Raw genomic sequence first — 10953 nt, 5'->3', positions numbered from 1 at the left:
TAAATGACCACACAAATATGAGTCAAAACAGTGCATTGTCATAAATATACAAATTTTAATACTTGTGTGTTTTGTGGCATTCTGACACTTGGGCAGGCTTGAAAATACATTTTGACAGTACATTTGATTTCATTATGAACGTGGCAAAATGCTGCAGAGGCATGGCATGCCCTTGGGGTCGCCATAGCAGTGACTTAAGTAGTGAGTTATATGATTTACACTACCATAAGCAGATACATTATTTGAGTGAAGCTGAAACATACACAGAAATTGGTTTGGTAGAAAAATAGCTGTAAGAAAAGACTACTGTTGTGCATCACCCCCCGACCTCCATGAACATGTGCTTTCTTGTCATTTAGTTAGACAAAAATATATAATTTAATACAAATATCTTATTCAATATCACCAACAGCGTGAGCCAATATCAGAATTGGGTTCACCACGGGATTGGTTGTGTTATGTGCATATATGAAGTACCCACCCATACTACTGCCATTTCACTTTTTATTCCTCATGTTATCCTATCCCGTTTGATTTGCAGTGCTCTCTCAGGGTTTGCTGCTGTCACGTCTATGCATTTTAATCATCCGTTTATTCAGGTCTAATTTAATCTCATCTTAACTTAACTAAAGTGGACTCCATCCAATTCAAACCTGGATGGGCGTGGAGGAGGGCGGGGGGGACCTGTTCACTAACATCACACTCAGCGGCGTGGCTCATTACTTGTCTTGCATCTTCTCCAGGATGGGGACGATCATGTCAAACTTGGGTCTCTTGGCCGGGTCCTCGTTCATGCACAGCCTCATCAGCTTACACACGTGGGGGGAGATCCCTGGGGGGATGGTGGGCCGTAAACCCTCCAGGGACACCTGTGGAAAGAGGACATACGGTCGATGTAAAGGTTATAGTGAGTGACCACATTTAGACCATTTAGACACGGACGCAGACAAACACAAACACATATCTTTGATTTTTAAATGTGTGTTTCTATAGTATATATTTCAAACATACTATCTCACTCTCTCTCTCACACACACACACACCTTCATGCCTATCTCCATCTGGGACAGATCTGCGAAGGGGACCTCTCTGGTGACGAGCTCCCAGAGCAGCACAGCAAAGCTCCACATGTCTGCTGAGCGCCTGTTGATGTCCTCCGACCTCTTCTGAAGGGCTGGGGGTTGGAGGGGGGGGTTAAAGGTCAAGACATAGTGAAGAAACTAGATACGGTTCAATGTACTCCTGTGTTGGCCGAGCATAGTCGGCTAAAAAGTCCCTATTCAGTGCCATCTGGTGGTCTTTTATGATGTGAGGATGATGAGTCGCACAACTGAAAATATATATGGGAACCTCCTCAACTGTTCTATCTTGAATTAACCCTCGAAAAAACGTAGCAGAGAAGACCAATGCGTTGACATGGCGAGTGTGAGGGTGGGTGGGCATGACCTATGAAGGTAGCCTCTGCGGTCATGTGACTTAAGAGCCCCTTTGCGTACCTACGGTGTCCCTTCACCACACAAGTATTGATTGGCCTTTGGTGTTTACTCAGCATTACATAAATAAATGTAAACTATCCAAGAAGAAGCCAGGGAGTATGGGGGGGGGGTGATAGATAACTTATAAATAGACACAGGACACAAGACAAGGTGTGTACCTTCGGGGGCCAGCCAGGCGGGAGAGTAGCTGCGACCGGGACACTGGAAAGAGAGCTTGGCGTCGGCCATGCTGACTCTGGCCGTCATGTCTTCATCAATCTGTAGAGGTATTATTAGCCAAAAGCCAGAGATGACTCAAAGAGCCATTCAACGATGACCAAGCATTTGACTGGGGTGGAGAAGATGATTATATGGTTATGCTGTGCTTGTGTGTGTGTGTGTGTGTGTGTGTGTGTGTTTGTGTGTGTGTGTGTGTGTGTGTGTGTCTGTGTGTTTGTGTGTGTGTGTGTGTGTGTGTGTGTGTGTGTGTGTGAGTGTATTTGTGTGTGTGTGTGTGTGTATGTATGTGTGTGTGTGCACGTGTGTGTGTCCTACCATGACGTGCTTGCTGTTAAGGTGGAGCCGCGCCACCATTGGCTCCAGCGTGTGCAGGAAGGCCATGCCGCTGGCGATGTCCCATGCAAACCTCAGCGCCTGTGTCTGGTCCACCACCAGCGCTGCCGTCGCCATGGACACCAAGAGGAGAATGGGAGAGGGGGAAAGAGGCAGGATGGGCGGAGAGAGGAGGCGTAGGATAGGAGGAGAGAGGAGACGCAGGATAGGAGGAGAGAGGAGAGGTAGGAGAGATATGAGAGGGGAAGAGGGAACAGGGAAGATGCAGGACAGGATTAGATAAGAGAGGGAGGGAGGAGAGAGAGGGGGGAGTGAAGTTCACACGGTAAACAAGGAGGGGAGACAGGAGAGAAAATGAGTAAGGGAGGCGGAGAGGGAGGACCATAGACTCAGACCATGTATTTACTTTTATTTAGCTGACAAGACCATCACCAAACTAGCCCCGGTCTCCTATCAGGAATATAGAAGGAACTCTACAGGCGAACGCGGGGTCCTCCCTTGAAGTATCCAATAGCAAAAAGCTTTCTTACTCGTTCCCTGGTGCAGGATGTTGTAGAGTGACCCGTAGGGCATGTAGTGGCTGATTATTATGGGATGGGGGGAGGGAGGGGCCTGACATGCGCCAAGAACCGGCAAAATATTTGGATGAGAGAAGATTCTACCGAGAGAGAGAGAGAGAGAGAGGGGGGGGGGGGGGGAAGAGATTAGGATTAATTACAGCCAACCAATGTACATTTTACAACATACAATATCCAACACACACAGGCTTGAGATAGGCAGCTTCCGGCAAACATCAGTCTGGTAGTCATTACATTGCATTAACATTGAGTCAAACCACTTATAATTGAGGCTGTTCGAGATACAATCACAATCAGAGTAAATACATAAACATTCCAAGTGCAGGGCTTGGAATGTCACTGCAAGTTTCAAGAAAACCACCAGGCAGAGTGCAGATAGATATATGAAACGCAAAATAAGCCAAAAAGAATATTTCATAATAATTACAAAGTCTAATATAGTTACGTCTCAGAGGTAAGGAGACAATACATCTCAATAAAGTACATTCAAGATTCATAAGAAATCAAGGGTCACAAATCGAATCATTAGCGTTATCGGAACTGTTTTTTTGTCCCCTTAACTAGTTACCGAAGTTTAGGGTGCTCCTCGTTGAAATCCCGGCTTTTCCTGGTGGTCCAATCTCTGACATTCAACACCTTGACTACGATCTCTTCTCCCTGCCAGCGTCCTTGCCACAACTACAGCAGCAACAGACAGGGTAGGGAGATGAGCGGGATTGATCACCATCAATATCAGCATAAGAGCAGACTGAGTTAGCATTGCAATATTTTAAATCATTATTTTTGGACATTATAAACAAGCATGCTCCTCTTAGGAAATATAAGATTAAAGGGCGGGATAATCCGTGGTTTTCAGAGCAATTGTCTGATCTAATCCATGAGCATGATCTTGCTTGGGCAACTGTAAAGAAATCTAAAAATAGCTCAGACTGGCAACATTGTAGACACCTGAGGAACAAATGTGTATCTCAAATACGTAAAGCTAAATCAGATTTTTATGTAAATAAAATATGTGATAGTTCACAAAACCCTTCTAAAATTTGGAAAGTTATAAAATCACTGTCCCAAGGAACTAGGGATAATGTGCTGCCAAATGCACGGAAGTTTAATGAAAAAAGTATTACAGACAGGAAAAGTATGCTAGATTCCCTGAAACAGCACTTTATATCTTCTGGTTTGTTGTTTGAGCATGCAACTGCAGATAAGACAAGAGGATTACCCTTGGTCTAGGGATAATGCACCTTTCGACTTTGATCTTGTCCCTATTACAACACAGGAGCTAAATTATGCTCTTATAAAGTTAAAAGCCAAGAAATCCTCTGGTCCTGATGGGTTGGATCCATACTTTTTAAAAATTGCTGCTGAACATATTGCAGAACCTTTGACACACATTTTCAACCTGACAATTTAAACTGGAGTAGTACCTGGTGTATGGAAATCTGCATATGTCACTCATTAAAGGGTGGAGACAGATCAATCCAAATAATTATAGTCAATATCTAAATAGCAGTTTTAGCCAAGGTTTTAGAAGGGCTTATAAGTGTCCAGTTGAATGATTATTTAGCAACAAATAACATCTTAAATGATTTGCAGTCAGGTTTTCGTAAAAAACATAGCACTGTCACTGCCACTATGAAAGTGTTAAATGATTTCATATGTGCAATTGATTCAAAAGAATATTGTGCTGCAATATTCTTGGATCTGTCAAAGGCATTTGACACGGTTGACCACTCTGTCCTGTCTCAGAGATTGGTGGATATTGGAATGTCTTTAAAAGCTGTCAAATAATTTGCCAACTACTTGAGGGGCCGAACTCCTTACTTATACAAAATGGTGTCCCCCAGGGGTCCATTTTGGGTCCCATTTTATTTACTATTTATATAAATGACTTGTGTTACAATGTAACAAAATCAAAGTGTCCTTTTTATGCGGATGACACCGTTTGTATTGCTCTGCCTCATCCTTGACAAGTGCCACAGAAAAACTGCAATCTGCCTTTAATACTATTCAGGAGAATCTCCACAAATTGAGACTTGTACTAAACTGACAAAATTTAAATTATATGCTTCTCAAAATCTAGGAAAATAAACAATGTTTGTCAGATTGTTACACTAGAAAAGAGAGTAATTGAACGAGTTCCAGTCTACAAATATCTTGGTTTCTTCTTAGAAGAAGATTTGTCCTTTAAATATGACATTGAGTGTCTAACAAAAAAACTTGGAGTAAAGTTGGGTTTTTATTATAGAAACAAATGCTGTTTCCCTTTTAGTGTGAGAAAAAGACTTATCCAAGCAACTTTTCTGTCAATACTGGATTATGGTGTTATTTTATGTATGTATGCCGATCAATCTTCTCGGAAAATGCTGGGTTCAGTATACCATGCAGCACTAAGATTTGTAACAAATTCTGGTTTTCGTACTCATCACTGTAGCTTGTATGAACGTGTTGGTTGGCTTTCTTTGCACAATCTTAGGTTGGAATATTGGTATTTGTTCTCTCCTGACTCCTAAAGTCACCACCAAGAATTTTAATCTTCGATCATATGGGCAAATCATGTATGACATTTCCACAACGCGAACTTTCTTCGGTGAGAGTGCCTTTAATGTTTTTGCACCCACACCCTGGTATAAACTGCAGAGTCATCTAAGATTAGACTGCATTCCAATATTGAAACACTTTAAAACTAGGATAAAGGACTATTTGAGCACTAAATGCACATGTGCTTAGATTGAATGTTGCTGCTGATCATGTTGAGATGATGTTCAATTTGCCAATAGTCCTTTTCTGTTTTATGTTGTCTGTTTTTTAAAGTATATTTTATGCTGCTCTCTGGCCAGGACTCCCTTGTAAAAGAGATACTGAATTTCAATGGGATTATTCCTGGTAAAATAAAGGTTAAAAAAAAAAAAAAAGAAGGGAAAAGAGTCACCATGGTATAGAGATACTGTGTTGACTTTTCAGCTACCTTCATTCTGTCTGCCATTGCCCACCCATTGCACTCTTAACCATCCCTGGAAGGAGGGATCCCTCGGCTGTGTTCATTCTTAAGGTATCTTCTCTTGGATTTGGGGAGTGTTTCCTTGCCCCTCAGGAAGCTTAAACCTTATTTATAGTCAATGTGTGAATGTTGCAGGTCAGCGTGAACCAAAAATTATGTCATCATGGCCTTCACACAAAGTTCATACTGCGATTTGTTGCGTGTTACACACCTCTGAACCCTGTTCCGTGAACATTTCCACGGCAACATTCCTGTACAACGACGGATATTAATGCATGGCCGTACATGGACTTTCATTTCATGATGGTGCATCACAGCGTCTCTAAATTCAACTATACAGTTCGGAGGGTGTCGTCTGAGGGCCTGTGAAGTCCTTTAAGACTGTTACTTTGATTAAGGGCTGTACTTATAAAGTTAACTTGACTGACCTCTCCGGACTGGTTCTCATTGATCTTGGCTAGAAGAGACAGCTGCTTGAAGTCAACACCGGCCTGCTTGTTCAGAGTGCCATTACCTAACAGAGAGGACGACAACATGACAACGACGGTGAAACCAAAACCAAGACTTGAACTCAGTCGTTTGTATTTGACTATGTCATGTTCTGTAATACGTACGCGGCCGTGTGCGCATGGTTCCCTTCCAGAAGGTTTCCCTGTAAGGAACTTTGGTCAGGCTCTGGCCTTGTTTCTCTGCCCTTTCTAGGATCATCAGAGGCGAGAAATAAACAAAATGAAATAAACGAATATCGTTCTGTAAACAAAGTAAAAGATATTTCATATACACGTTTCAAAGTGACAAACTGAGGTATGTCGTCGTCACACTTCTTAGAAGATGCGTTTATACGAAGCATCTGACAGTTGTTTATCTTTGGACATTCAGCAGACATTTCCATCCAACGCTACTGAATGATAATAATAAGGCTCTTAGAATGACTCCTGACCTTGTAGCAGCTGCTGCAGGTGAGGCTTGGCTTTATCCAGAGGCGTCTGGCCGTACCTGTTACATACACACACCTGGGCGTCACATGTCACTAGATCCTGAGAACAGGGAGGGAATCACATTCACTGATTCATTTGATTGATACTGAATGTATCTGAATCACATTGTCTTATATCGCATGAAAAAAATAAATAATTGAATGTATATATCCAACATGAAATACCTGCAACCACCCAATAATCTCACCAATCAAATTTCATCACAAAAAACCAATAGTTACTACCTAGGCTAAGTGGCTGTTGGTTATAATGCAGTACTTGATTGAAGGTAGATGAGGGTGCTATCATGAAGAGCTATCGGTCGCCTGCAGTCCTACCTCAGCCACCTGGTCCTGTCCCCAGAAACAGGCGTAGTGGAGAGGTGTGTTTCCATGTTCGTTGGCGGCATTCGGGTCAGCTTTGCACTGAATCAGCTGAAAAATAACATTTATGGACTGTGTAATTGTGTGTGTGTGTGTGTGTGTGTGTGTGTGTGTGTGTGTGTGTGTGCATGTTCATGTCTGTGTGTATGACAACAAACCGATGTGTGTGTGTGTGTGTGTGTGTGTGTATATGTGTATGTATATGCATGTATGTGTGTGTGTACCTTAGCCACGATGTCTCTGTGTCCGTGGCTGGCGGCAAGGTGCAGGGGCGTGTCGTCGCCGCGGTTCATCACGTTGATGCGGGCCCCCCTCATGATGAGCATGTCCACCAACGGGCCCCTCCCCTCCCGGCAAGCCCAGTGCAGGGGGCTGAAGCCGTGGTGGTCCCTTCATACACACACACACACACACTGTTACCAAATGAACTAATTTGACCTCAGATCCAACATACACACACGTACACACACACACACACACACACACTCACAAACACACACACAAACCTAGTGGATAAGCGGGGCTACTTTCGGACGAACAGAGGGAGACAAGATACAAACCGCACCTCTTTGCTAACGCACACAAACACACACACACACACACACACGCACACTCACATACACACTCTCTCTCATACACAAACACAGAGAGAGAAAAATACACACACACAGGCACACAAACACACACCTACTTGCCAGTCTATATTTACACATACTTACCATAGCTGTCCCCTCCAACTACGCCCATACTACTGCCGGCCAAACCTGAGCTTATAGTCTCTGAATGTAGGTCTGCCAATGAGGGGGGGACACAGCATTCACACTACACCATGACCAGCCCATCAACCCAGCAGCATCCCCCCACACACACACACACACCTCCCTACGCCACAGTTAGTTGGCAGCTGCCAGACCACAAACAGTGTTTAGTTTGTCTACAAGTCTCAACAGGAATAAGATGGGGGACCTCCTGATCTCTGTTTCCGGTCTGAAAATGTAATACATGCATACTTACTCATGTTAGAGTAACCTTTAAATCACAGATATTTCTTTGATGCAAGCAGACAGTTTGTGAGCGTTTTTGCCCCTTTGACTCATACTGTGTTCTATAAAAAGTAGGGAGAAAGGGGGTCGAGGAATGGGAGGTGAAAATACACCGTGTGGAATCTCCAGCCACGCATTCTCTCTCTCTTACTCTTACTCATCCTCTCTCTCCCTCCCCCCCTCTCTCATATTCACAGCTCTTTGGAGACTTCTGGAATGGCATGTATTTTTGTCCTGCTGGCCCTAGTTGGAGATTCCTAACATTTGTTCCAAAAAAGGAACCATATTGTTTTATCGTGGCCTATTTATAAATAGATGTCTGATATTTAATCATTAAAAGCAAACCAATGCCCATCTAGAATAGAACCCCAACCGAACTAGGATAGAACCCCATCTTAACTAGGATATAAACCAGGCCTAGCTAGGATAGAACCCTAGGATAAGAAGCCATGCCTAGGTAGGATAGAACCCAGGCATAGCTAGGATAGAACCCTAGCATAGAACCCAGGCCTAGGATCATACTATGGCCAGGCTAGGATATGTGTATGTATATCCTAGCCTGGATATACATACAGGTCTTAACTAGACCCCTGTCTAGTTAAGATGAAACCATGGGCTATTTAGGATAGAACCCAGGCCTAGGTAGGATAGAACCTTGGTTAAGCTAGGAGAGAACGCAGACCTAGCTAAGATCACACCCAGAACTAGCTATGATAGAACCCAGGCCTAGTGAGGAAAGAAACCAGTCCTAGCTAGAGGTAACCTAGGCATAGCTAGGATAGAACCCTGGCCTAGCGAGAAAACAACCCCGATTTTCAGATTAGATATAGACCTAGCTAGTATAGCACCCAGGCCTAGTCAGGAGAGGTCCCAGGATTAGCTAGTGCAGAACCTAGGTCTAGTTAGTATAGCAACCAGGCCTGGCTAGGAAAGAAACCGAGCCTAGCTAAAATAGAACCCAGGCGTAGCTAGGATATAACAATCACCTAGCTAGGATAAAACCCAGTCCTGGTTAGGATAGAACCCAGTCCTAGCTAGAATAGAACTCAGGATAGAATCCAGACCTAGCTCGGATAGACCTATAGGATAGAACCAAGACATAGGGAGGACAGGACCCATGGTTCAGTCATTTTGTAGAAGAGGATACATTTATATCAAGGATATTCAATCAAATATAAATACGTATTTAATGTTTCTGTTTCTGAGACAAAAACTGCCTAAAGTGTCTTTATCTTAACTTCCCTATGTTTACCCCTCATCCATCACCAGCGTCATGTCAAACAAACCGCCTGCACCATCATCCATAAACAGCCATGAGCCATGAACTCAATTCTATTTATGGAAATGATTTCAGCCAGGGAAAACGGCATAGGAAGTAGAAGGAAAGAAAGTAAAGTCTGAAGCCGTGGATAAGAAGGCAGAGATCCAGTATGAGAGACACACACACACACACACACACACACACACACACACACACACATACACAAACCTTCATGTGGTAGATGCCACATGAAGTAAAGAAGGAGACCTAAGTTATCCCCTCCCGTGAACGGTACAGTTCAGAAGATGTTGAACTCGGTCCCATGCTATAGTACACCCCCACCCCAAAACCATGACCACGCTAATTCACATAACCACCATTTCAGATGATTTCATTCATGTATTCACAACCACCATCCATTAAAGAACAACATCTGGACCGGCTTACCCCAAATTGAGGTCATTCTCTGTGTTGTCCAACCACAGGCGCACAGCCACAGAGTTTCCCTCGCGACATTGTGTGAAGATGTCATCCATAGCAGCCAGTAGCGGTACACAATCCACTGGTTCCCTGGTAATAGGTATCTAAACAAGGAGCAAATAAACAGAGAGATTTCATTCTAATGGGGTCTCTTTGCCACTATAGGAGTCCCCATACTGTCAAATATATAGTTTGTTTATTCTAAATGTGATTTCATCATGTGAAATATTTTAGAGCTGAGCTAAGGATCAGGGTGCCAGAAGTCTTGTGTGTGAGTGTGTGTGTGTGTGTGTGTGTGTGTGTGTGTGTGTGTGTGTGTGTGTGTGTGTGTGCTTGTGTGTGCTTGCGTCTTTGTGTGTGTGTGTGTGTGTGTGTGTGTGTGTGTGTGTGTGTGTGTGTGTGTGCATGTGTATGTGTTTGTGTGTGTGTGTGTGTCTGTGTGTGTGTGAGACGGATCCAGAGAGAAAGACACTGAGAGACTGAGAGAGAGAGAGAGAGAGAGAGAGAGAGAGAGAGAGAAAGAGAGAGAGAGAGGGCGGTCTTTACTGCGAAAACTTTAGGTAAGCCAACTTTTGTTCACGATTTTTCGTGAAAATCATGAACCATTACATCCTTGAATTATTAAATCCGAATGTAATCAAATATACCATTTAATTTAACATTTCGTCTAGTTTTCCTGTTTTGCGAAGGCAACGCATATCTTGGAAAAAATCTCTCATATAACTTTCGTTCAACTACAATGAATAAAAAAACGTTAATACTGCTGACAAAACACAGTTGCTTACTTACAAGTGATGTTCTTACAAAAACGTGCAAAGCAAAGTTGGAAGGCGATAACGGTGTACTTTTCCAGGTTGTCCCGCGGCCCGATATTCTCTGTAAACTCAAGGAATAGAATGTCAACGCCCCACTTCCACTGCTTGACGCGTCAACTTGAGAGCGATGTGGCTCATGGATCTATAGTGTCCCTCTTAAACAAGACATTAGTGCCCTCTATAGGACAGCGTTTGAACTACATCTAAAAACTATGTCAACATCATCGTAACATTGTGCGAACTGTCCAAACACTGGCCGCCACACATATCGTTATTATGGTCCGTGTATACTACTTATATCTAATCAATATCTTATCATAGTAATTGGGAGGGAAATTAGGATGTTGGATTTGTATTAATTTAAACAGAC

General features: G+C 43.1%; 1 protein-coding gene across 1 annotated transcript; it reads right to left on the bottom strand.

Moving 5' to 3' along the window:
* Positions 1–35: 35 nt before the first annotated feature.
* On the bottom strand, positions 36–10688 carry ilk (integrin-linked kinase). The gene is made up of 13 exons (XM_079738371.1): positions 10558–10688; positions 9736–9872; positions 7209–7374; positions 6940–7035; positions 6565–6661; positions 6239–6322; positions 6053–6138; positions 3195–3304; positions 2579–2706; positions 2031–2152; positions 1655–1754; positions 1044–1174; positions 36–869 (listed from the first exon to the last, which is right to left on the bottom strand). The coding sequence occupies exons 2-13, from the start codon at positions 9822–9824 to the stop codon at positions 720–722; spliced, it is 1359 nt and encodes a 452-aa protein (XP_079594497.1). The 5' UTR covers positions 9825–9872; positions 10558–10688; the 3' UTR covers positions 36–719.
* Positions 10689–10953: the final 265 nt, after the last annotated feature.

The sequence above is a fragment of the Pollachius pollachius genome, assembly GCF_949987615.1.
Source record: "Pollachius pollachius genome assembly, chromosome: 6".
Taxonomy (NCBI): Eukaryota; Metazoa; Chordata; class Actinopteri; order Gadiformes; family Gadidae; genus Pollachius; species Pollachius pollachius.
Note: the sequence above shows the minus strand (reverse complement) of the source record. Positions and strands in the feature narration are given on the sequence as shown.

What these genes read in the sequence shown, in the direction of transcription:
- ilk (XM_079738371.1), bottom strand. Translation starts at nt 9,824, where the DNA reads ATGGATGACATCTTCACACAATGTCGCGAGGGAAACTCTGTGGCTGTG. An exon ending in GAGAATGACCTCAATTTGGG is followed by an intron (nt 7,375 to 9,735) that starts GTAAGCCGGTCC and finishes GTGTGTATGAAG; the next exon opens with GGACCACCACGGCTTCAGCC. An exon ending in AACCATGCGCACACGGCCGC is followed by an intron (nt 6,139 to 6,238) that starts GTACGTATTACA and finishes CCTCTCTGTTAG; the next exon opens with GTAATGGCACTCTGAACAAG.